The sequence below is a fragment of the Molothrus ater genome, chromosome 6 (assembly GCF_012460135.2).
Source record: "Molothrus ater isolate BHLD 08-10-18 breed brown headed cowbird chromosome 6, BPBGC_Mater_1.1, whole genome shotgun sequence".
In the NCBI taxonomy this organism is placed as follows: domain Eukaryota; kingdom Metazoa; phylum Chordata; class Aves; order Passeriformes; family Icteridae; genus Molothrus; species Molothrus ater.
The window spans coordinates 14,491,323-14,518,105 of NC_050483.2; the positions used below are offsets into that span (position 1 = coordinate 14,491,323).

The following is a 26,783-nucleotide window of genomic DNA, read 5'->3' on the forward strand; positions in this document are numbered from 1 at the left end:
TCGCCATAAAGTCCTGAGGAGGAGCACAGGGCTGGGACTGCCCGGGCGGGAAACAAAGGCAGGAATGCCTTGAATTCCCACAAACTCTGCAGAGCCGGAGCGTTTGCTTTCACTTATCCCGACAAGCAGCAGAGCGAGTGAAATCTCCCCGGCCGACGGCCCTCAGACGAGTCCTGAAGGCACGCATAGCTCAGCGCCTCGGCCCCGCCCCAGCTCCCCTGCGCTCGCCTCCCTCCACCCTCCGCTCCATCTCCTTCCCGCTGCTCCTTCCCCCTCCTCCCTCTCCGTCTCTCCACCCCGACGTGTCGGCGGGCACGTCCCCACCGCCACAGCCCGCCCGCCGCGCGTCAGCCGCCCGAGCCGTATTTAAGGCGGCGGCCGCCACCTCCCCCGCCCCGCCGTCACAGCCGCGCTTGGGTGAGGACGCTCGGTAGGTGCGATCGCCGTGGCGTGAGATGGGTGCGGGCGCCGGGGGTGCAGGAGCAGGGGGAGAGCGAGAAGGGGTCCCGCAGGCGGTGCTGATCCCACAGGGGATGCTGGTCCCGCAGGCGGTGCTGGTCCCACAAACCTCCGGGGGGACGCGGTGGAGCAGGGGCGATAAATGGACAAAGTCCGCTCCACGCCGCCTGCTCCGCTGAGACCCCCCGGCCGTGGTGGAATCTGCACCGGAGTCCAGCCTGCGTGATTTCCACTCGCAGCCCCCCATCGACCCTCCCTCCATGCCCTTGAGCCTCCGTGGATTAGCTTGCTTCCCGTAATCGGTGCGTGCGGCCCCAGGGAGTGATCCTGCAAAGAGACTTGAGGATGGGCTTAGGGCTGCGTTTCAAATACAGATTAGTGGACCACCTACCATTCTCTTTTTCTTTGAGGGGTATGGCACTCTTAAAAGGAAAAAAAAAAATTAAGAGACGTGCTTGAGTGGGTGGCTCTGATCAGCCTTGAAGTGCTTATAGTGCTTAGGCAGGACTTGGCACATGGAGAGTGCACTGCATGGCCACGCTTCAGGAGGCTCCTGCACAGGAAGACTGACGTAGCTTGCTTGATTTTTCCTAAATATGGGCCCTGCTGGCTTCCTGGCCCTCCCCTCGGCCCCAAAATTTGCAGTCCTTACCGGCTGCTCTGCTCGGCTTCTCATGCTCTGAACGAGTCGCTGCCTGTTCAGCACCAGACAGTCGTGTGGTGTCTGTACTTGCATCCGTCTGTGCAGCTGCTCCTGCCCTGGGCTCCTCAGGCTGCTCCCAGTGCAGCTCCCAGTGCAGCACCATTTCCTGGGAAAGCGTAGTGGTGGCTTCCACGCAGAGACGGGGATGAATGCACAATCCTTTGTCATCGTTGTGCCATTTCTGCACCCCCTTGGCTCTCAGAACCCAACTAACCAGGATGCCGGGCAGCTGCAGCTAAAATGTGAGGGTGGGAGAGATGGTAACACCAGACTCCAGCCATCTTAATTCAAAACTCAGCAGTTTCACTTCAAAACAAATTTATGAAGTTGATGTGGTGGCTCATGCTGCCCTAAAAAAGGGCTTGCCTAAGTGTTGCACAACTTGAGCTCTGGAAAGGCTTCGGGGCACAGAATACCAGTTTTTCAGGGTGAGAGAACAGAGAGTGCCAGACTGTGCTATGCTTAGAAGTACTAAAATGGCTTCCTGCACCTAAATGTAATATGGATGGCCATGTAGAACATTCTGCTGCTGCTGGAGTGCCACCAGCTATGTAATATAATCAATGGCTGTCAGGCTGTACTTGAGGCAAAGCTAGGGTGAGCTTGAACAGAGGATTGTCACCAGTAATTATTAGTTTTGCAATCATTTTGTGGCATACAGACAGTATTGCCAGACATTTTATTCATGTGTTTTGTATCCGTTTTCTTATCATCCTGGAATAAACTCCTATCTTGCTGGATGTAACTATTTTGGTATCAGTAAAAGCTCCAAAGCTTAGAGAAATGATGTTTCTTTCCTTTCAGCAGTGCACCATGTCTCTCAAGGATCAGCTCATCCACACTCTCGCCAAACAGGAGAGCCATGCTGAAAATAAGATCAGTGTGGTTGGCGTGGGTGCAGTGGGAATGGCCTGTGCCATCAGCATCCTCATGAAGGTAAGTGTCAAGCTTGGGAGGAAGCAGCAGAAGAGCCTGAGACCTAAAAGAGGGGCAAAAAAAGTAGTCACCCTTATTAGATGAACTTCTGGTTATACAATCCTTTTTTGGGCCTGAAATGAAGCAAGTCTTCAAGCTATTGACAGAGAACAAATAGCTGCAGTTCTTGTAGATAAAGTTTGCCTCAGGATCAGGCAGAATGTCCTTTATGTATCATTTTAAGAGCTGCATTTTACCTTTGTGGGACTTGCAGACTTCCTTCTAAGTAGGAATTCTCTTAACACTCTAAATATACAAAAAGATTGAGAACTGAGGATTATTTTGTCTTGAGCAAAGCAACGGAATGATTCTTTGCAGTGTAGTCTGGAAAAATTGGTCCTTGACACTCTGAATGACTTGTCTTCTGCCTTCAGTTATCATACTGAAAATGCCGTGGTTAACATGAGGCTTGCTTTTCTTGACGGTCAAATAGGTTGCATATGAATCACTATTAAATTATTCTTTGTTATTGTACTGCTTAATTGTACTCCTATTTCATGCAGAATGTGGTTATGAAAAGTATAAAGTGAACTCAAGGAAGTGGATATCCCAGGGGACTAATTGAAGGACTCTGGGAAGAAGTGAAGTGTTAGAGATGACCAAAATTGTTTAAGTAGCTTTTAAAATAATTGTAACTTCATGGTTTGCTGAAAGAGGCAGCAAACTCACCACTGCTCTTGGTCTCCTGTAGGACTTGGCTGATGAACTCGCCCTTGTTGATGTCGTGGAGGACAAGCTCAGAGGAGAGATGCTGGATCTCCAGCATGGCAGCCTCTTCCTTAAAACTCCAAAGATCGTCTCTGGCAAAGGCAAGTAGTTGGCTCTCATGTGCCCATTGTTTCTAAATGGAGGTACACACTTCAGGTCTCACAAGGACAGCCTGTCACCCTAATTGTTGGTGGGAAAGCTCATGGATAGAGTATTCAGCTGACATTTTAAAATATACCTTCTTATGGCCAGGCCAGCTAAGAATTTTCTTCCAGGGTTCACTCAGTACAAAAAGATGGATTTCTTAAGTACTTGTGCACCTTAGAGAACTTTATTTCATGACCAGTTAACCCCTGAACTCATTACTGCTTAATTCTGATAACTTTTAGTGGCAGCCTTGAGTAGGGCAAAGGCTTAACCAGCTCATACCTTAATTACATCTCCTACAGGTAGTAGGTTATGAGGGCAGAGCCTTCTTCCTCTTCTATCTACACAGCACTTACCCTGAATGCTATCCCAGCAGCTATCCCCAGTCCCGTTGGTGGCTGAGAAGCAAGGAGCAAGGCTGCCTGCAGCTGTGTGTTAAAATAGCAACGTGCCTGAATGTTGTGGCAAGAACCACTGTCTTAAAATTAAATTTCATTTTCTATAGGGGCAAAGTCTAGGGTAACAATTACTAGGGAATTGCTGCACACTCAGACTTGAGAATTTGAGATCCCAGTACAGAAAGGAAGTGAGAACTCCTATTCTGAACCATGTGTAGTAGAGGTCATGTTTGACACAGCCTTTTGTTTGCAGATTACAGTGTGACTGCACACTCCAAGCTGGTCATTGTCACTGCTGGTGCCCGGCAGCAAGAAGGAGAGAGCCGCCTTAACCTGGTCCAGCGCAACGTGAATATCTTCAAATTCATCATTCCCAACGTCGTTAAATACAGTCCTGACTGCAAGCTGCTTATTGTCTCAAACCCAGGTTTGTCTTGTGCTGCCATAAGAGGATTTGGCTTAGAGAATAGTCGTTCTTCACTAAGGTGGCATTAGTGCACAGGCTTTTAGAAAACACTTGTGCTGGGGAAGAGAAGGCTCTGGGGAGACCTTGGAGAACCTTTCAGTACCTAAAGGGGCCTAAAAGAGAGGTGGACTTTGCACAAGGGCATGTAGTGATAGGATACGGGGCAACTGCTTTAACTGGAAGAGGTAGATCTAGGTTAGCTATAAGGAAGAAATTCTTTTATTATGAAGGTGGTGAGACACTGGAGCAGGTGGCCCAGGGAAGTTCTGGATGCCCCATTCCTGGAAATGGTCATGGCCATGTTGGATGGAGCTTTGAGCAACCTGGTCTTGTGGAAGGTGTCCATGCCCATGTCAGCGGGTTGGAATGAAATGATCTTTAAGGTTCCTTTCAACCAAAGCCATTCTATGGTATCGCTATAGCAAAAAAACGTCATCTTCCTTTTCCAAACTCAGCAGTTTGGTCTTCTGAGAAATAAACTTGGGTTTTCAGACCAAGTGATCTTGAACACACTAGGATCACTGATGATTGCATGCATAGCATAAAGGCAGACCTGAGAGACTGTTCAAAATAGTAATAATGTTATATTAAACAGTCATTATGTAAGCCCACTGCAGCACCTGGCCATGGGCACTGCTTTGTACTCTGCTCCTGAAACTAGCATGAAATGCTTACAGATGAATGCAAGGTACCATCCTCATTATCAGTCTGCTCACGAGTGGCACTTGTTATGCCCCTGTTCTCCTCACAGTGGATATTTTGACCTATGTGGCCTGGAAGATCAGTGGCTTCCCCAAAAATCGTGTTATTGGGAGCGGCTGCAATCTGGACTCTGCCCGTTTCCGCCACCTGATGGGAGAAAGGCTGGGCATCCACCCGCTGAGCTGCCACGGATGGATCGTTGGAGAGCACGGAGATTCCAGTGGTAAGGGTGAAATCAGGCTGGCTGTTACACAGAACTCCCTGATGCTGTCTGCCAGGAACACCTTGAAAGGCTACAGCAAAACATTACTGTAAAACCTTTGCACTGCAGCACCTTAAAAATGCAAGTTCTGATTTAAGTCATTTGCTGCACAGAGTAACCCTAGATGATCTATATTTGACCTGAATGACTGTGCTTGGAAAAGGTCATTACTGTAACCTGAGCTGGCTAAACATTTCTAGGCTAGATTGTTCACGTAACTCCCAAAAAAACCCAAACTGAAGCAGCAGGAGGATAAAGTTCTCTGCAAGGGCCTCTCAAAGATCTGTACTGGAATTACTGGCAGTCACTCAGCTGCCATTCCTGGCATCTCCTAATCACTGTATATAGGAATTGCAGGGGCAAGTCTGGAGGACAGGAGAAAGCACTTTTTCCTTATTTAAGCTGTACTTTTCCAAGCAGCACCAGAGCAGTGCTGTCTGCTTCCTGACACTCACCAGAATGCACTTGGAATCAATTCTTAGTTTGGGACAACTTTGCAAAATTACTGTCATTTCAGTTAATATTGCCCAGTTATTTCACATTAACAAAGGTGTATTCAAACTTTGTGACACTGTGTATAAATGTTGATGTGCTCCTAGGTTCTCAGGCTGCAATTTAGGCTGGCCTTATAGGACATACTATATTTAAGATTATAGGTAAATCATAATGATGTGTTGCAGATTAATCCAGCTAGATCTCATGTTAGTTGGAAAAGGACTGAGTATTGTGAGATTAATTTATCTATGTGCAACTCTCAGTGCCTGTCTGGAGTGGAGTGAACGTTGCTGGCGTCTCTCTGAAGGCTCTTCATCCAGACTTGGGAACTGATGGAGACAAGGAACACTGGAAGGACGTCCATAAGCAGGTCGTGGACAGGTAAATACTGGCTTGGCTTTTTTATAAATTTCAACACAAGAACAAATCATGAAGGATTGAAAAATCTCTGTTCTGCAGTACCCAGATCTAGAATAGCTCAGTAGCCCCAAATGTCAGGATGCACACATAATGGAACACGAAATAACATTTTAAGGAGTAATGTAGTTAAATTTTCATTATTAATAAACTTTAAATTAGGGAAGAGCTTAAACTTCTAGGCTTCCAGTATAATTGTGGGGACTAGTGTAAAATGCAAATAGAATTACTCACTGCTAAGTTCATTTTGGTCCTGTCAGAAAATCAGTCAAGCTTCTGATGCCTCCAAATTGATCCAGAGACCTCTGAAAGCCTTTCTGGTGCTTGTTCTTTATAATGAGTGTTGTGTCTCTGCAGTGCCTATGAGGTGATCAAACTGAAGGGATACACGTCCTGGGCTATTGGCCTTTCTGTGGGAGACCTAGCTGAAAGTATTATGAAGAATTTGAGAAGAGTGCACCCCATCTCTACCATTGTTAAGGTGAGCAGCTTCTTTTTCCTAATTTTTGTCTTACTGAGAATTAAGTATGTCTGGAATTCTGAAAAAACAGCAATCGTTTTCTAGTTTCAGTTAAATTTGGTTTCCTGGTAAGATATTCTATAAAATATACAGAGATATATATAAATTCCAGCCTAACAATCCTTATGTACCTTTCAGGGCTTGCATGGAATAAAAGAAGACGTCTTCCTAAGTGTTCCTTGTGTACTGGGCAATAATGGCATCACTGATGTAGTAAAGATGATCCTAAAACCTGAGGAAGAGGACAAATTAAGGAAGAGTGCAGACACACTGTGGGCAATCCAGAAGGAACTACAGTTTTAAACCTGCCCAAGCAGTTTTTGGGTCTTAGCAATTTAACGGGTTTAGTGGTTTGTCTTACGTTGCACTTCCAAGTAAGTCAAATCTTTCAATGTATTATCTCAACTAGAACACACAAAAAGCTCAAATCTGAACAATGGAGTTTCCTGAAGATAGCATTAGGAAACTAATCTAGGGTTTTCCCTGTTCACAGACACCCATGTTCTTAGCCAGAGCTAGATTACCTAGTCAGTCTTGTTCAGTGAAGTGGTATGACAAATCCAGCATTCAAAGCAGCACTGCCTAAAAAACCTTTGCCTTTTCCTCTTGTTTCATGTTGGTTCAAAGGAATAAGGAGTAATCGCTACACAATGTGAAACCAAAGACATTTCTTGAAGTTAAAGGATTGTCAAGCCAATTGACCAACCTTTTCTGCCAGCTGAATCGCTTAAATATTTCACTGTTGATAGGTCCAAGTGTATTTTCCTAACACTGCTTTGGAATTTTTGTGGGTATTTTTTTCTTAGAGAACCTTATTTTTGTGTACTATATCAGTCTAGTTGTAATTTCTGTCTCCAGAGCATGTTTAAAAAATGTTAAGGTTTCTATGTGCAACAAGACAGTGACTGTCCAACTGTAGTACCAACTACAACACCAAATAAACCACAAACTGTTATTTCTGTCTCCTTGTTTTTCTTAATAGGGCTTGGTCTCCACATGCAATTCTATTTACACCCACCTAAATCAATTCTATTTTTCAAGTCACACTAACTCAAACAGCACCTGTGTAATCATGTTATATGTTCAGCTGCGCTGGAGGCTTCAGGCAGTTACATATTTATGGAAGTCTCATCCAGGTTTTTAAAATAAACTCCAACCTCTTCAGAGCCAGCAGGAACATGAAAAGCCTTAAGGCAAAGGCTCAGTCTTAAGCCACACTGGTTATGGTGCTGAGACCAAGACCTTTTGAGTTTTCAGTTTTCACTGGTCATAATAAATGTGATTTTCTCCAGTTTGGCACAACATATTCCAAATCTCACAAGTGAAAGCATGGTTAAGCTGACACTGCATATTTGAAAAGAAAGCACGTCATACACAGCTCTGTAGAGGAAGAAAATATGCAACAAGTTTTATTCAGCGTTAAGTCCACCAGCACAAAGATTACAGGAGATAGAAAGTGCATTAATAAAAGCTAGTCTTTACCAAAAAGAAAATATATTATTGATTCAAAATATCTTACACTTGGATGATGTAATAACTTACTCTGGGCACCTACTGATTAAGAGAAAGATCAAGAGAATGGCTGCTTCACAAGGAAACCCAACTTCCCAGCTAGTCTGGGAATTCAGTAGAGATCACTGAGTCCAGCAGTCTTCCTTGCTTTCTGCATCAGTGCCCTCAGCTGGAACTGCTTGCGAGACAGGAGACGTACATGCTGCAGACAGAAAAACAACAGCTGGCTATCGTAAAGTTCTGACAAAAACTCAATACTGCCACACAAATGTACTCTGTGACCCAAACGGGATGTCAGTTTTTTGGAAACACTAAATTCATTATTCTACTAAATAGCATTTTCTTGACTTAAAATGACTGGCAGATGGCTACCAAATGCAATTGCTATAGTCTATTTGTTATGATTTTTAATTATTAACTAATTCATTAAATTATAACAACAATTATTAACTCCACGCATATTCTTATCAAAGTAATAATACACACGCCATAAGGTGCAATCAGACTAATGCACTTCCCATGGGGCAGAGAATGGTTCTTCTAACAGCAGATAAACAGAATTAGCAAGGTCTACACAAGAAGGAAACAACATGACTTTGTACCTATAATGCTTTCAAAATTGGTCTTTAAATTCTGAAATCACTTTCTAAAACTTATGCTTGAATGTATAAATAGTCCTGTTCCTACAGGATCCTCTACTGTGAAGAGATCGTGAACATTAGTAAGCCAAACCAAGAGTCCAAAGTAAACACATTTAAAATGTACATCTTAAAAATATCTCAAGAAACTTACCTTTAAAAAGACATCTAAATCTATCACTCCACGCCTCAGTGCTTCCCCAAGGTAGAAAATGGTGTCTTCAATTGCATTTTCCTCTGCATATAAGTTCAGGATCTGCTTGTAAAGTGGTGCTGTAGGAATTATAACTTCATCTATGTCATTATTTTCTGACTGACTTTCCATTTTCTCTAAGGCAGAACTGAGCTCCTCATCCTTCTTTTTGAGAAGTTCAATGTTCTTGTCAACTTCAGCCTAAAAACAATTAAGATGTTTACTTATCTTATTGTGATACAATTGTCTAGATGAAAGATTTTTAGACACACCGGTTCATTCTGTACTTCTTTGCTTATCTTTACTATGATTTTTACAGAAGAAAGAGCTATCAACCTGTAGTTTTCAGATTCTTTTAAAGAAGTAGCATCTGTTTCAGATAATGTCAATCCATTACCTGTTTATAACTGTAGAGAAGGCATGCCAACACTCCAAGTATTTCAGTTGCCACATTAGGAAAAATAACCATTTAAACTAGCTAAAGGTAGTAACAGCAAAACCAATGTAATTATTTTCTTTAGAATGCAGGATTCCCCAGTTCTCTAGTCCAATTCATAACTTCTAATAATTTTTTAAACCACATCTGAACACTGAGCTGTTTTCAGAAACCGTTCATCAATCCCAAAATCTTACTCCTGAGCAGCAGCGCAAGGAGCAGATGGACTAAGCAGAAGATGCCTTAATGAAAAAATGCAGGAATTTCTGAGCATACTGTGAGTAGGAGAGACTACTGGGAAAGGAGAAGTTATACAAGGAGGCTGTGAACAAAATCAATGTTCTCTACACTAAGACACTGAAATGTTCTCCAGCACTGCTGTTACACGTTATTATCAAGAAACTGAGATGCAAATATGAAATAATCTCACACCACTAACATCTTGCACGGGAAGAATGGGGGAAAATAACACTGTTCCTCTACTACTGAGCAATGGCATTTGTAAGACACATGCAGGACACTGCATCTCATGGTCACTGCTATTTCTGACTTGCTTCAGTCTGAGCACAAGCCCCCAGCTGCAAAAGAGAGAAAGCACAATGTGCTAGAAGCTTTGTTTTTTCTATAATGATTAATGATTAATTAATTTCAAGCTTCTGTTCACTACTAAGAATACTCAGGTGGGGAGCAGAGGCTCCTCTCAGCTTACCACTTCCTGATCCAGGCGAGTCACCATCTCTTCCAGTTTCTGGTGGCCCTTCTTCAGGTCCTCCTCTGTGCGTTTCAGGGCGTTGAGCTCGGCCTGTGCGCGATCCATCTCCTCCTTCATGCGCCACCTGAGCTTGTCGCTGACGGCCGAGATGAGGGAGGCGCGGATGGTGTCCTCGCTGATGGTGCCATCTCTGCTGGGCCCTGCATGATGATGTTGCACAAGCTCAACATTCATGCTGGGCTGCTCTATAAAGCCAGCTGCAATAGCACGTGGCCAAGCTGCTCTGTGTACTTCTCACGTCACTCTTTAGTGTCACTGAGACATTCAAATAAGCTGCTCTCCATAATAATTTCCAGAAGCAGCAAAGAGATCACAGTGAGATAATACACACTAGGATAGACACAAGTAAATTTAAGAGTATGCATCCATTCATTCACTTCACTATTCCCACATCCACACTCTTTTTTTAATTTTAAAAATGAGGTGGTCATTTCCTCTGAAGTCCAAAAATGTTACTAGTCCAAGACTTTTTAATGAAGAACAAGAGTTAGGGGCAGGATGTATTCAACCACAATTAACATAACAGCTGGCTTGAGACAATGAATTTACCTACTACAGGTATTAGTTTGGGGTTTGTTGTTTTTTTTATTTATTTTTTTTAATTGCCTAGCCTGGTAAGGAAAGTTTTAAACAAGGAAAGACAAATGGAGAGTTATAGACACCACTCATTCAACTCAAGTGGGGATACTCCCAGGAAGGGCATGCAGCCCAGGTTCTCGTGGGGAACTACCCTGACACCTGCTGGAGGGACAACACTGGCAGGAACACACAATCCAGGAGATTCCTGGAAAGCACTGACAATAACTTCTCATACAGGTGCAGCCAGTGAGGAAAGATGTGCTGCTGGACCTTGCAGAACAAACAAGGAACATCTGGTTGGAGATGTGAGGGTTGGGGCAGCCTTGGCTGCAGTGACCATGAGATCATGGAGTTCTGCAGCCCACAAGTAGAAAGCAGGGCAAGGAATAAGATTGCAACCCTGGACTTCATAAGAGCTAACCTTGGCCTCTTCACAGACCTTCTTGGAAGAATTCCATGGGAATTTACCATAGAGGGAAGAGGGGTCCAAGAGAGCAGGTGAATATCCAAGGATCACTTCCTCCAGGCTCAAGAACAGTACATCCCTATGGGCAAGTGAGCAGAAGGGGCAGGAGACCTGAATAAGCTTTTGAAAATCAGCCTTTCAAGGATGATTTCAAGAGTCTGTCACTAACACACTTTTAAATAGAAAGGCAAGTACTTTGTGTCTGTCACAAGAAGTGCAATATATCTCCAGACCAGGAAACTTGGAGTGCTCTAGCAAATGTGAAGTGGCTACTGGTGATATTTATCATAAACCACTTCAATTATTCTGTGGGAATAAGTGAAGGGTCACAGTTTCCCCAGGCTTGTGCCTCACACCTTCTAGATCAGTGAAATTTCAACTGCATTTTAACAACACAGCAAGAATTACAGCAGCTTTTGTGCCTAAACTTCACAACTGCTATGAATGAAACACAGAGAGATTTGAAGCTCTGTAATTGCAAAGAAAATAAGCAAGAAGAATTTTTGCCAGAGTATCTTTTTATCCAGAGACACAGCTATCAAAACCCTGAAGCTGTTACATTATGCTCATCACATTTTCCAGTGCCCTACATTTCAAAAAACATCAAAATGAAAAACCACTCATCACTGTTCACGTGATTCTTGTATAATTGAATACTTTAACTTCTGCTATCAAAATAATACTGCATAAGATTGTATCTCTTCCCTATGATTTTTACTCTGTTCCTGTCCACAAAACCTACACCAAGCCACATGGATGGGAAAATAAAGCTGTGCAAATGAATGACAGGAACTACAGGAAGAAGCACATCATGCTTACTAATCCACCAAAGCCTTCTAAAATACAGAAAACATAAATTTTGATAATTACTAATGTGAGCACTTTGGATACATGTAAGTTGCACCAGAATATGTGTACTTTTTAAAAAAGATAAGCAAATTACCACTGAAAAAATAAAGAGATTGAATTATTACACAACTGGTGCAAAGAAAGCCTTAAGAAAATATAAATGTCCCATCACTTAATCTGATTTACGGTTGTGGCCTAAAAAAAATCACCCTGTTGTCAGTCACCAAGACAATCTGCAAAATTTGGTTAATTAGAGCCAGCAACAGAAGTTGCCAAATAGCACCCTATACACAAACCCAGGAATCCATCATTGCTGCCTCTTATGAAAAGGAGAAAAGAACAAGAGCACTTTCTACACTGAGAAGTAAAACTTAAACCAAGTCAGTCAAACAATCTAGGACAGACTTTATTCACTGTACAGGACTTCCTGATTAAGGTAAGACCTGATTTCCCTTCAAAAACAGCATTAGCATGATTTTAGTTACTGTTTCCTTTACATAATGAATTATACTCTAACACAAAGTCAGAATCAGCCAGAACCAGTATCAGTAAAACTTAGGCTTACTTTCTTTTCCCCGACATCCCTCTCTCTGGGAGTTTTTATGCAAGGCCCACTTTAACAGTAAAGTAGGACAGAGGAAAAGAAATATAAAATCACAATACACCTAACACAATGAAAATTCACACAGAAATGCCACCAGGTAGGGTAGAGGTCTTTGAACATAAAATTATCATTTTAATACAGCTCAATCCATGTATCTTCTTACAGAGCATGAACCCATAGCATCTTCTGTCACTTCCATAATTAGCCCAGCTTGGAGAAGATTTCATGGCACATGGTCTTTAAATCAACAGAACTCTGAAACCTTTAACCTTTACTAGGCAGAGTCTGGTTTCAGAAGTGACCTTACAGAATCATCAAACCAGTAACTGCAGCAGAAAAGTAATTAATGGCAGATGACTGAACAGAAAGAAAAAGCCTAAAGGACTATTTGAAAAAACAGTGATGGCGAAAAACTTGAGCTACTTTGCATGAACATTTTCATTCAATTCAAACTAGGTTTGAACTAGGTTCACTACAGAAAACACCACCACCCACACAGAGCTCTGAAGTTGTAACAACTGATATGCTCCTAAATAAACTATCACAATAAACCACAGCCAAACAAACTGTACAGGAAAGAAACATTTTCAGTTCAAAAGAAAAAACAATACTGGACTGTAAAAAACACCCAACAAAACAAACACAACAAAACCACCTCACAGTATTTTAAGTGTAGTGGATGATCAAAGTGATGTGTTTGCATTTCATCTGGCACAAGAGATAAGCCATGTAAACCAGGTGTAGGGCTTTTACCTAGCTGCAGCAAATGAGTCAGGGTAATGTTAAATTGTCACTATGAAACCTGCCATTACAACTTGGTATCACACATGATCTAACTCAGGACTGGAAGAGTCTTCTATCTTTGCAGGTACTGCACCTCTATTCATCTCCAGTGGGGTTGAAAAGGAGGGGAAAAATTAAATAGAATATATTTCTATTTTAAATTGACACCCTGCTACATAAAGGCAAAACTGGATTTGTTTGAGAAAGACGCTGCAGAAAGCCAAGTTTGCCTAGAAAGTTTATCAGCTCCCTAATCAGAGCCAGTGGAGACCATGAATTCTCCAGGACACAAGAGCAGCCCCACAACACCAAGCACTGTCTGAGGGACTTGAGTGGGACAGCAGCTTCCTTGCACTGTGCATGGCAGACTCACATCACCTCAGAGTGCAGGGGACCACTGAAGTAGCCAAGAACTTTCAGAAAATACTTTCTTATTGAAAAGGCTGAAAGAACTTGGACACAAAGGACAGGATCAGGCACAAGAAAAATACAACATACAACTTACTGCTGCCTTCAAATTCAGTAGTAACAGAACTCCTCAGATATTTTAGTAAGAGTAAAGTAGGAGCATCTCTCTTCCCTTGCCTTGTCCCCATGTATGTGAAGAAAAATCACAAAATACACACAGTTCTGGAAAGAAAAGACATTCTATGACTCTAACCCAAGCCATTCCATAAATAACTGAGTTCACATATTAGATGAAGAATCTATGGATGCATTTCAAAATTACAGGGCTCAAGAGTCTACAATGGATTGCTAATGAACGGCATCACAAGAAAATCTACACCCTCACCATGTAACTGTGCCAAAGGGAATATCAGCCAGCTGGAAAGTTACTGCACCAGCTTCCCACTGAACTGGGTGACATCTATCACTGGTTCCCAGCCTTCTACACATACACGGACAGTGAGGGGCAGGGTGGAAAGGCAAGAGCAGCAGACTGGGAAAAGACACAGGTCAACAGCCTAAATGCTGATGCTGAAGGGAACAAAGGAGCAAGTGACAAGTAGAGATCAGTAAGAAGCAACAGGGAAGAGGCTGGAGAACAAACTCACTAAAAATGAAGCTCATTCCAAACTGCTACTTTAGAAAGTTACTACTTTGGGAGGAAAGAAAGTATAAATAGAATCCATTAGATGTTTAAATGATGATAAAGGTATAAACCATGAACAGAGCAATGCAGAGAATCAAAAGTCACCTACAGTTAAAGGGTAAGGAAAATCTCATGTAGTTACATGCAGTGCTCTTCAAAATATTCACAAAGCACACACAATGTATTGCAGAAACTCAGAAATCTATGAAATTCCTGACTGTGAATAAAATGTACTTTTTTCTTCCTTTGAATAAATTTTAATTAAAGATCAATGCTTTGGAACTTCAGAGTAAGAACAACATGTTCTTTTTTCTATTTTATTTCTTTACATATGAGTTACAGAGAGAAGCTTTACTTCAGAGAAATCCTTTCCAAGGTACTCACCAACAGTGGTGACAGGAGGCTGAGAAGGGTAGTACTGCACACTAGTGGTTGCTGGGAAGGGAACACCACCTGGGTAAGGATAGTTTGGGAAGCTGCTTTGACAAAGAAAGATATGCTAATGTTATGCAACTATTAGTAAAATATCATCCACCTAGATTATCTTTATTGCCACCATGTTAAACATTCATTTGCATAATAAAATGTTAAAATTGCAGGGCTTTTTCCTGTTCACATTTACATCTTTCACAACTGGTATTTCTGGTATTAAGTTACCATTCTATCTGAAACCCTGTCTAATTATTGCATGGTCAACATTTGGATACCAAATTCTCCTGAATCTCCTTGCTGTGCTATATCAAATGCCACAATATCCAAAACAAATTATTCCAGCTACAAAATCCCACACAACAATTTCAAATTAATAATTTTTAATATGAGAACAGTTAAGAAGATGACTGATGAACTGCCTTATGTAAACCTAAAAATGCTGTGCAAAATATGGTTGCAAGGTGAAACCTACTCCCCCAGAAATCCCCAGTCCTGCTCTGAGGGATAAAGAAAGCAAAAGTATTCATTTGCTCACTGAAACAATTATAAGGGGACATGTGACATTTCTAAAATACATTTGCTGTCACCTAAAACAAGGACACAAATTAGTCAGTACTAGTCTGACAAACACCTGCATGCAGCAGAGTATCAACTATAGTAATAATTAAACAAAGTGGTCCAAAAACCCCTGCAAAATATAAAATAAGCATGTTCTCTTTCTATTCAGGCAACTGCAAATTTAATAGTTCTTAAAACCTTCCTATTAATTAATAAATTATATATTTTAAAAACAGTTCTTCTATTACTTTTGTACAAACATTAGGAGTGCTTTAAACAAACATATTTGGGAGGAAAAACCATGCAGTAAGAACTTAAAAAAATCCCACATAACACTCCCCCCCCTCCCAATCCTCAGGGGCTTTTAGATTTTAAATGTCTTTTTTTAAAATCTTATATGCTTTTTTAAAAATCTTATATGCTCCTACCACAAAATCAGGACATAAGGATATTAATAATAAAAACAATTAATTATGATGTAAAAAATACAGGTAACCACTAGGAGGCAGTAGTCAACATCTCACTATTTACTAACACAGACCTGCAAGTCTTCCAGAAATGCTTTATTCCTAACTATTATACAGAAAGAAATCCTGGTTAATATTAATAAAAAGCTTTTGAAGTGACTTGATGTTTTTAATATTCCCTTAGATACTCTAAGTCCACATTTATGCTGGAGTCAAGGTTTGTATTAACTCAGCAAAATTTTGCTCAATTTTTGAGATGCTAATAAAATCCTGACTTTTAGGGGTACATTTCTTCTATGTCATGTCAAATATAAATATATAAAAATATATGAGTGAGGAAAGACAGCTGGGAGTTAGGTAATTTCAAAATCTATTTATCACACCCATAACTATTTTATTTGAAGCAACTAAGAAAGCTAGACCTTTCTCCAGTTTTGGCTACTGGCAAGAATTCAGCCCTCACTCTTAACAAGCCCTGCTAACATGAACACAACAGAAACACCATAAGAAAATACAATTATGATTAGACACTATTCAGTGAAATTCTCTATCAGAAAAATGATGACAGTTTAAAAGGGCTCTTACCTTGGGTTTGGAGTGCTTGATGCTGGATAGGGAGATATTCCACCTGGAATTCCTGGCACATAGGAAGCTAAATAAAACAAGAATTTTGTGCATTTTTACATTTCAGAAGTTAAAACCCTCCATACAAAGAAGTTCTTCCTCAAATATAAAAATAATCCTATTTTTATATGGATTTTTTTTTCTTAATCATTACTTTAAACTAATTACTACACGGAAAAAAGTAGGTATTGATTTAAAAATGCACAACAAATGGGTGTACTAAGAAGAAAAAAAAAAGAATCTGCAGCTGGGGTACTCAGAAAAAAACCCCAAAATACCAAAATGGTATTAAAGATGACCCACCTGAAGAGCTGTCTCCATTTTTTAAGTAATTGCTGAAAAAAGAATTTAAGCTTTCTAGCCAATGATGTCTTCGCACTAAATAACAAGTGCATAATTTAAGTACCTTCAGAGTAGTTGATTAGCTGTTTCATGATCCAACCATGTCCTTAGTGGGTAATTTCTGCTATTTAGAAGTTGTATTTAATTTTTTTTAAAATAATTAAAATATTTAAAAATATAAATGTCTAAATAGTCTTAGCAAGTTTAAGATTTTTCTTGAAAAGCTGACAAAATTATGTTTTGGACATACTTATCCCACATTTCTAGCAATTTTAGGAATATTTCATCAAATAACTTTTTTTTTTTAAAGAGCTATTAAGAGTGGAGCTATTTCCACTCTTCAATGCTTTCAAATGATTAAAATTTTTGTCAAAGGACTTTATTTCTTCTTAAACAATGTATCTATAACATGAAGAAAGCCAAACCTTAAATGTCTGTAAAATAAGGAAAGTCTGACTACACTAGTAAAACTAAGTAGCTATTAATAATTTCAAAACCCTGAAACATTTTCACTAGAATTACTTCAGCTAAGAACTAATTCATAGTACTTCATCTCAATTCAATTGAAAATAGGAATTCAAAGCACTTCAGCTTTGAGTGACTACAAGAGCAATCAAATGTGGCTCATTGCAGGTTTGTCCTTAAGGCACAGTCCCTGCTAAAACTTCACTTATACTGACCCCCACTGTTCCTGGAAAATCAGGACAATCCAACCCCTCTGGTGCTCTCACAAGCAGGGTAGCCACAGACAAGCTGAAAAGTCCCAAACACCTGCCTTTAGTCAATTATTCCTAATGGTCCCATTTATGCTTGCTACCCATTTTCTCCCAGGTTCAGAGCCTAAAACCTTGCTAAAAATGGGTTCTGCTGGAAATGGCAATGAATAGCACTTCAGCTTTTCAAATGTAACACTGTGATCAAGTAAAAGCCATATTTCAACAGAAAATGGACACAGCCTTAAAAATCTGGCAAAAATACATAACCCCAAGTATAGCTACTGGACCATTAAATTCATGTGGAACTGTTATAATCTTATTAAATAAACAATCTCCAGCTAAACTGCTCCCCCTTCCCTACTGTCCCAGTCTTTGACTTTAGGTCTATGCAAGTATTTTTTTGGCTTTTTCCCACCTAATACGGAGTCTCCCCCTGGAAGAATTTCTAGGATTTTCTGTTTCCCATTTCTTATTTTCCCCCCACCTGCCTATCCCCAGTCTTTAAAATAAGATGCCTCCAGAGGTTTAAATAAATAAATGATTTAAAAAGGCTTGAGGATTTTTGCAAGAAAATAAGAATGGGTACCAAGTCAGAACATCAACTTAACAGAGAACAAAGAACAAAAAAAATCACAAGGCAGTTTTTTTTAATAGTCAGCCAGCAATTTGAAAAAAAAAAAAAAGAAAAACAAACCACACAAACAGGAGCGTGGGCATACACAAGCTGTAGGCATGCTTGTGCTGATGAAATCAATGGTTGCAGGATACTTAAAAGATGGGCTTGTATTATTAGAATGAAAAAAAATGAGATACAAAGCTATTTGAATAATCACTTTGTAAGTCTATCTTGGAATGTTGACAGGACACTGGCTGTTTTGAGGGTGTTTGAGAGTGTTCTGGTTTTGTCTGGGTTTTGCTGTGTGTTATAATACAAACTTGATTTTTTCCCTCCAAAACCCAAAGGCTCACATGAATTCTTAGACTCACAGAACATTTTTAGTTGAAAAAGACCTTTAAGATCAATGAGTCCGACAAGGTAAAACCAAGTAAATTCACAACCCAGGTGAATTCATTCGTCAGCAATATAAAAAGTAAAATGCATAATATTTGGGCAAACAGTGCAGGGCAGCAATCCCTTTGAAATGTTAAGATGATTATTTGCAGAAATCAGCAGTGATGAGCACTTACTGGTTGGTGGGCCTGTTGCCTGGTAAGGGGGGTAGCTGGAGGAAGCAGTAGGACGAGAAAACACAGGAGGTTCCTCTCCAAACACAACAATCATGACCTGGATCAGCTCCAACAAGTCTGACTGGGGCTGGGAGGGAAAGCAAATCACAAGTTGGTCATTTTTCTAACAGACAGTTTAACTGACTGTAGCAACAATAGAATGCCATTCCATCAGCTCTCAAGGCATTCCTTTTATTTGTGGGTTTAAATGTTCTTAAAATGTGTATCTCTCATGTGTATACACATGTGCATAATTAACTTCCTTTCTGTGTTCTATTACACATACCAAACCCAGTCAGCTTGCACTCAAAACCATACAGCAAAACACATCCAGAAAAAAATGGGTAATACATGGCTCCATATCAACTGCAGGACAATAAATGACTGGGTATAAATGTCCACTGATGAATTATAATAATATTTTTAAAAATTAAATCCACCCCCAACATGAAACATATACAGATCCCCAAGTTTTTTAGACATTTCAATGTCATACATCACAGCTTGTGCTCTGATTCAGAATGTCTCAACAGAAAAAATATCCTAACCCACTAAGGAGTGGCACAAACCTCCTTGAAATACGGTTATAAACAGAGAGGCCTGGTTTAACTACTTAATATAGGCATGATTTCATTTTGCCAAAATAAGAACAAGCATCATGAATGCAGCACCAGATTAAACACCCCAATTCAGAGTTTACTTAGCTCTATAATCCGCTTACTTATTTTTACCAACCTCTCAAACTGAAAGAATTCTGTATCAGCTGTACCTTAGATGATCCTCTTGCTCTGTGCAACACCTGACCTGGGCAGTCTTTTTCCACTATTACCATGCAAGCACTGAACTACCACACACCCAGCCTTAGTAAATGCATTCCTGTTAATCACTTTTTACAGAACCATGCATCTTGTATCATTTTCTAATCTTGTCAACACAGTTCAGCTTCTTTACAAGTCCATGTTTTGGCCAAAACTTCTATGAGGCCTGCACTGCTCAGTGCCTCCATTTACTGGTAAAGCAAATATATCCATATACGTGAGACTCCAGGAATGTCTGCATAAAGAACCCAAGAGCTTGTAAAAGTCCATTTTAGTCACAGAGATGTTTTAAGTAAATTTATAATTTCCCTTCTGTAAATATTCTTGTCTCACAAATCTTCACACCACTCTAACCCTAACCCTAACCCAGGGGAGAGGACACCTTGTGCTGCACTGTTTAGTCAGACAAGTAGTAACAGAAAATACAATTAATTTCATTAAATAGCCAGAACACAGAATGCAACATCCTGAACTTTAAGACATTCCAAAAAACACACAGTTGATTTTATTTTAAAAATGGTTTAAGATCTCTAATAAAGACTATGTTTTTTATTAAAAATGATACAACTTTCTTGAGGAATGCAGAATGAGCAGTTTGAGAACTTCAAGTTCCCTATACTTACATATTTCCACTCGTGCAGGTAGGGAAGGTATATCTTTCCATTTGCATCAACATGCTTCCCAGTTTTTATTGTCATTGAGCTAGTGGGTTTAACAAAACAAATTGGAGGGTTGAAAGGGTAGGTGTCCAGCAGCCACAAGCAAATTGGGATATTGTATGTGTTACCTAGAAAAGATATTTTGAAAGATTTTAGAAGTTGTTTCAATTCTTCAATTGTCCTCCTGTATTCAGATTCATAAAAAACTCCTAGACCCAGTAAACTCAACTTTGTTAGAAGTTAGAAGCCAGAGCCAAAATTTCTTAATAACATTTAATGAATAGGTAACACTATGGCCACAAACCCAACATCTTTCAGAACAATTTAACTTTGATTTACAATCATCACTCACCACTAATGCACAATCTCATTTGTTCTATAATGCTACATTATAAGACTCTAATTTGAATTATCATTAGCTGCAGCAATAAATGGTTTGCAACCCTCAATTCAACTGAAAAGCCTGAAGAAACGTGCAATGCTGAAAGAAGAAAGATGCTACAAAGCTGTAAATGACTGAAGAAGCAATGCTCAGCATTCAAATTTCATCCTACAGCAAAAATGGAGAACAATTTCTTTAAAATATTTTACTTTGGACAAGCAAAGGATTTCAAGAAAAGAGTGATCACTGAAGTAGTGAAGTTGAAAGGACAAATCCAAGTTTTTCATGCAATTTGGGAAAATAATGGGGATGATGATAATTATAATACATGCATACCTCTGTAAGGCACTGGAATGGTTCCACTGAGGCTCATCAACTCTCTGGATGAACCATCATTAAAAACTGAAAGAGAACAAAAAATATTTTTAAAACAAACATATTGGTTATGTTAATCTCAGTTCAGGTTATTCCCCATCTATTATTGGCATAAGTTTTCACAAGTACACATATAAACTCAGCCTGAAAGGTTCAGCTCTTGCACATTTTTGGACTAGCAGATGACTGTCCACAGTCAGGTAACTCCTTATGAATAACATACTTCTGAGAAATGAGTGATTAACCATTGTCAAACTACCTTCTCTACAAATAAAACTGTTTCCTCATTCAGTGATCAAACAAAATGATGGAATCTTGCAAACTGCAAGTAATACAAACTGCTGCAAAGATAATCTGAACTCAAACTTGATTTAAAAAAACAACTGTCCTCTGAGGTTTATAAAAGAATTCCCTATGCCTTCTTCAAAAAAACAGGTCAGCAAGAATACTGAAAATTCCTGAGCCACAGGCATTTATTACCAAATCAGTAAAGGTAATTTAACCAAACAGTAATACACTGAAGAGGAAGAAAAAAGTGCTTGACTCTGACAAATATTAGTCACAAACTGCACAAGACTCTGACCTAAATTTACTGAGTTGCTGTATTTAGTTTTCTCATACTTTTAATCCAATACATTATTCTTGGCTGAATGAATCAGCTTCTGTTGAGGAAGCTTTTATCTTCTTAATTCCAACTGAAAGTTTCTAGCCATAATTCAAATGTAGGTTACTGTGCACAGTTATTGTGGTGCTGATGCTCTGCAAAGGCAAGTAGAACATGTTGGGATGTCAATGGGGGTATGTATTTAATTATTAATATGAACTTGAAAACTGTCTCATCAGCAATGTAATTGTCAGATTATGCTCTTCTCTGACTTAGAGATGAGGCAACTGAGAGGCATTTTAAAATCTTTTATTCCATTTTTAGTCTCATGAGAAGGGTGAGACAATACAGATGTTATAATTTACACCATCACAATTAGAAGCTAACTATTTCCCAATTACAATACACTATAAGTGTTTCTTGGCCTGTCAGCTTTTGCTACGCCATGCTGTAAATGTCTTAAAGCCAATCATCTACAATTACCCCTCTTGGGTCCTACTACAAAGTATCTTTCATAGTTCTATTTCTCCAAAGTATCTAGTCATATTTGCAAGGCCATCCTTTGAAATTTGTTTCTAGTTCCATGCATTTTTAAGTCAGCAGTTCTTATCTCAAGGTTTGCATACAAGTGCATACTATGTGAGCCTTCTGTCAGGCTTTGAGAATTGTCTACAAATCCATTTCCCACATTTCTCCCTCTCTCTTGAATGGAATAAACTTTTTTGATGGCTTTGTTCATTGTTTGTCATGTACAGTGAAGTACCCAAGAATTCTCTACAAATCCCTTTCCCACATGTAATCACTTTCTTGCAGCTGATGTCACTGCTACAAATAATATTGATTATCTGTAAGTGATTCTGTGCTTAGCCTCTTCCAGGCAGCTTAAAGAGCATTAGGGAACACAAATGGCTACAGCTCAAGGATATCTGGAATTGTGATCACCATCTTATGCAAACTTGTGCAGCTAGTCCAGCCACAGTCCTTTCACTCCTGCTTTGTTTCTTCAGTCACTGCATGAATTTTTATTTCTGTGACAGCTGCTGGATTGCAGCTACTCAAGTTAAAACTAATTCATCTTTTACCTGTCCATGTGTCCCTTCTTAATATTTCTCAATCCAGATACACAACTTAAAAAGCAGAAGACTAAAATTTTTGATGATGTATTAGTAATATAAATTAGATCACAGAGGAATCCCACAGGTAACAGTTAAAAAAAGGTGACCATAAGAAGGCTGAGCATCTACACTGGCTCACTGTATGCTGTGAAACCCTAGATATCATCTTCCTTTAACACACTTAAATTAACCTAGATACTTTGAAACAGCTAACTAACAGTGATTATCATCAATAATTTACATTACAAAACTCTCATGCCAATTGTCTGTTTTCTTCATACTCTTAAGGACTACCACAATGATTTTAAATGAAGCATTTCTTCACTGATTTGAAGTTCTTCCTACACAGAATTTTAAAAATGTCTTTATATGGCAGCAAAGCTGAATTTGTAAGATACCAGCAATCTCAGGACACCAACTGATGACATCAGTGAGTGATTAACTAAAAGTTAAGCTGTGAAAAACGTGACACTTCTTGGCACATTAGACAGTTATTTTCTAAAGTAACCTTACTATATTACTGAGTCTGTGCTTCTAAAGAAGTGTTGATGTCAGAGACAAAAAAGAGAAACTCAAGTTATGTTTCTTGTTAATCTTCTTCCCCCCCCCACCAAAACTACCAAAGACCTCTAACACATCAACAATTCACCAACAAAAATTTTCTCATGCACAGACTAACCATAGGAATCCATGACAGGTTTGAGGTCCTTGTACTGACTAATAACACTGGTTGTCTCCTGTATGGTTAGGTCTCTATACTTGTACTGGAAAACAAAAGAGAAAGAAATTACTTCAGAAGCTAAATTTTTAGTATAATTTAATTTGACTTTTTATTTTACCCAACAGACAGCATTTATGAGAGTTTACATCTCCACATGGACATTCTTCTCCACTCTTAGTTTGGAATAATAATGTATTTGTCCATATTACCTAAATGACCACTGCCTATATATCTCATTGAACTTTAACAATATGTTAAGTCTTAACAAGGATGTAAGCATCAACTGATTTGGGAAAGAGCTGTTGCATTTTCTTTCATGTTCTACCACAACCAAGTGTATCTGAGGAATATGAATGAATCTTAAAAAAACAAAAAAAAAAAAAGTAATATCCAAACGAATACAGTGATGTTTTGAACATTCCTGACAAACAGCTATTTAGGATATGAACCACACAGATCTATTTCATAGCACTTTTCAAAGTAACACCATATTTATCAATCATTGACTAGCATTTACATGTATTTTGTCAGCTAGAAAGCAGACATATCAAGGCACAATATAACCAGCAATAATACTGGTTTTACCTCTGTCCTTTTATCAGGAGCAGGGAGTAACAGCACAGATGCCCCACTACAGAATTCACCAGTCTCAGAGCCATAACCCACAGACAGCAAAGAGGCTCCTGAGCAACAGAGTTGGTTCACCACAGTGCAGCCCTTTGGCTTTGTTGTCATTTCTCCTGATAATTATGATTAAAAAGAAAAGCCAGCAATGTGGTCCCTTGACATTTTTTTATTCTAATACAATTTTAAAAAACTGCAATCTTCAGATGCCTTAAAGAACACGGGCAGCAACCTTTCATTGAACCATGGTAGGAAGACAAAGGGCCCAGCACAATGAAATGTCTGACATCCAAAGCACGCAAATGTTAAACAACATCTGAACAAATTCATTCAGACATCACCCAAGAGCAAACTGTGGTGCCACAGCTAAAGGTCACCTTGGCTCTGACAAACACTCATGAGTTGTGAAGCTTAGACAGTAACTCTTCTTCCTGTCACCTCCAGAGACTGACAAGGATGCTCCTCTGGGGCATGACAACTTGGATTTACTGAGCAGAGATGAACCCACCATGCCACCTCAGCCCACAGGAAGAACCAGCACCTCGGGTGATGCTGGGACTGCTCTCCCTCAAACGACCAAGGACAAAACAGCCACATGGTCTGTCTGCCAAGTGCTGGTCTGTGGGACAGAAAGCAATTCCTCCAGCAGGGATTCCCGTGTGCACAGGGAAGCCCCAGCACAGAGGTCAATCAGCCCCTGGATGCTGTTTTGGTGAGAGGGCTGCAGCAAAGCATTTCAGCCACCCTTGTAAAACTGGTGCAGGATTGGGGTGTGCAGCAGGGCTTGACAGAGAGACAACTTTGTTAATACTTGGATACATTCCTCCCTCCCTCCCCAGAACCTGGCAGAAGCAGGAACAGGCATGGAGGAATTTTCATGCACACCAGCCAGAGACTGGCAGCACATACCCACACCACTGCAGGTGTCACTACAAGACAAATGACAGCTGGTCACCAGCTACGTTTAAAAGGCAGGGCCTTCTCATAGGAACAAACCTTATGGTCCAGGATAGAGCCTCAACAAGATTGGCATAATTACTATTAAAAAATCCTGAGAGCAGGATTCTGCTAACAGAAGCTCCAAAAAAGCACAAGTGTCATAGAATGGTTTGGGTTGGAAGTAACCTCAAAGATGATCTTGGTCCCAGCCCAAGGCAGGGAACCTTCCACTATCCCAGGCTGCTCAGAGCCCCTTCCAGCCTGGCCTTGGACACTGCCAGGGACGGGGCATGCACAGCTTCGCCTTGCCACCCTGACAGTAGAGAGGTAAGCACAGTCAGGCTCTACTTCCACTTTTGGCACAAGAATCTCAAGTTAGTTGAGTCAAGAACTGATAAAACAATGCCTGCCTGTTCAGCAGGCACTCTGTGAATCTGGTACACCATGGGACTGATGAACCACAACTTTGGTTATTGGGGGTGCCTTCAAAAATTAGTAACAACACCTGAACATTAAGCAAGCATTTTCATATCCCTATTAAAACAAAGAAAGATAACATTTTTACAAACTGTTTTTACACTGAGTGATAATTACTTAATCATACAATTACAGTTGTATGATTCCAGCTACTGCCACAAGCAAAATCAAATGTTAATTTCAGCTGTTAATTTCTGTACTTAGATTGATTTCTAATAAATGTCAAAATCTCTTTGGAAAATTTAAGATCCTAGTGATTTCTACAAAGGTAACTAAAACTGATTAATTTGAATTCTTAATTTCTAGACTCCTTTTTCCTCCTCCATTCTCAGATTGCAAATGCATTCCCCGCATTTTACATACCAGGAAACAGATCAGAGAAAGATGAAGCTTTTCAAGATCTGACAGCAGGTTAATACCTGAAGTTAAATTAAGTGCTTAGGTTCCCCCAAATTAGGATCAAGCTTTTGTTAGCTCATTCACTGAACTATCCAATGTGTGAAATATCACTAAACTTCCCTCTCTAGAACAGAAAGTGCAACTATTTTTTAAAAATAAATATAATGAAATAACATCTTCATTTTTCATCACCTACATGAAGCCAGACAGGAGTATAAATTTAACAAGTGTGGGGGAACAAGGACATTGGACTACCTTAAATTCTATTTCTTCTATGGCATGGCAGTAATTAATTTAGCAAAGACAGGTGCATACAAATACACACATGATCTCATTTGCTGACACTGACTAGGTATTCAGCACTCATTTTCAAGCTGATAAAAAAACATCTGCTTACGACTCCATGCAGGTGAACGGGCCTTTGGTTTTGATCAGATTCTCAACTATTGCACTTCATTTCAAAACGCTACACGTATGATTAAATAGTGCCAAAAAAAATTTCCAAAATCCCCCCCAACAAAGCCGTAACTCCCGCTAAGTGCCATCCTTAGGGGTTTTCATTCCCAGCGGCTGGACAAAGGCCAGTTTTCAGCGAGGAGTGGCACGCGTGGCTCGGCATGATTCAGGGGTTAATGATTTGCCTTCCGTGAGATTTTCCCGTTTCCTTGCACAGGGGCGATAATCAAACCCACCCCACCCCGCTCAGTGATGCAGAGCTCGCCTTGCCTCTCCTGTGACCGGGGAGCTCAAGCGCCGTGTGTGCCCCGCACGGCCCCGCGGGTGCCCGGCACTGTCCCAGCCCAGCCCCGCAGCTGGGCACGACCATTTTAGGCTCTCTGCGCCGTTCCTCCCTTCCCGACCCAACTCCCCGGAGCCTGCGGGCGCTGGGCCCCGCTGCCGCCCGCCCGCCCGCGGGCCGAGCCCGGCCGGGCCGCGCCCGTACCTTGGTGAGCATCTTCTTGAGCTGGCTCTCGGACACGGCCATGGCGGCCGCCCCTCGCTGCCGGTGTCGGTGCCGCTGCTCCCGGTGCCGCCGGCCCGGCCCTACATAAACACAGGAAGCGGCCGCGCGCCCGCTTCCGGCGGCGGCGCCGCTGCCGCGCGTCACGGGGCGGGCACCGAGCGGG

General features: G+C 40.6%; 2 protein-coding genes across 4 annotated transcripts; one reads left to right on the forward strand and one right to left on the reverse strand.

Annotated features, from left to right (window-relative positions):
* The first annotated feature begins 313 nt into the window (after window positions 1-313).
* LOC118686944 (L-lactate dehydrogenase A chain) lies at window positions 314-7,207 on the forward strand. Of its 2 annotated transcripts, none has more exons than XM_036383525.2 (8): window positions 314-430; window positions 1,967-2,098; window positions 2,829-2,946; window positions 3,644-3,817; window positions 4,608-4,781; window positions 5,579-5,696; window positions 6,090-6,213; window positions 6,391-7,207. In XM_036383525.2, exons 2-8 carry the CDS (start codon window positions 1,976-1,978, stop codon window positions 6,553-6,555), a joined length of 996 nt encoding a protein of 331 aa, XP_036239418.1. In that variant the 5' UTR covers window positions 314-430; window positions 1,967-1,975; the 3' UTR covers window positions 6,556-7,207. The 2 variants fall into 2 exon arrangements, with proteins under 2 accessions (XP_036239418.1, XP_036239419.1); XM_036383526.2 differs by having other exon boundaries at window positions 381-430; window positions 1,970-2,098.
* Window positions 7,208-7,633: 426 nt separating this feature from the next.
* TSG101 (tumor susceptibility 101) lies at window positions 7,634-26,733 on the reverse strand. 2 transcript variants are annotated; one of them, XM_036383524.2, is made up of 10 exons: window positions 26,600-26,733; window positions 23,176-23,260; window positions 20,739-20,804; window positions 19,985-20,148; window positions 18,505-18,631; window positions 16,220-16,286; window positions 14,562-14,653; window positions 9,741-9,943; window positions 8,557-8,796; window positions 7,634-7,966 (listed from the first exon to the last, which is right to left on the reverse strand). In XM_036383524.2, the coding sequence occupies exons 1-10, from the start codon at window positions 26,639-26,641 to the stop codon at window positions 7,877-7,879; spliced, it is 1,176 nt and encodes a 391-aa protein (XP_036239417.1). In that variant the 5' UTR covers window positions 26,642-26,733; the 3' UTR covers window positions 7,634-7,876. The 2 variants fall into 2 exon arrangements, with proteins under 2 accessions (XP_036239417.1, XP_036239416.1); XM_036383523.2 differs by having other exon boundaries at window positions 14,562-14,656.
* Window positions 26,734-26,783: the final 50 nt, after the last annotated feature.

Coding starts and splice junctions, on each gene's coding strand:
- LOC118686944 (XM_036383525.2), top strand. CDS start 1,976: ATGTCTCTCAAGGATCAGCTCATCCACACTCTCGCCAAACAGGAGAGC. Junction 5,697..6,089: donor CATAAGCAGGTCGTGGACAG/GTAAATACTGGC, acceptor GTGTCTCTGCAG/TGCCTATGAGGTGATCAAAC. Junction 6,214..6,390: donor CCATCTCTACCATTGTTAAG/GTGAGCAGCTTC, acceptor TGTACCTTTCAG/GGCTTGCATGGAATAAAAGA.
- TSG101 (XM_036383523.2), bottom strand. CDS start 26,641: ATGGCCGTGTCCGAGAGCCAGCTCAAGAAGATGCTCACCAAG. Junction 20,149..20,738: donor CATTCCAGTGCCTTACAGAG/GTATGCATGTAT, acceptor TATCTTTTCTAG/GTAACACATACAATATCCCA. Junction 18,632..19,984: donor ACCTGCACGAGTGGAAATAT/GTAAGTATAGGG, acceptor TTTCCCTCCCAG/CCCCAGTCAGACTTGTTGGA.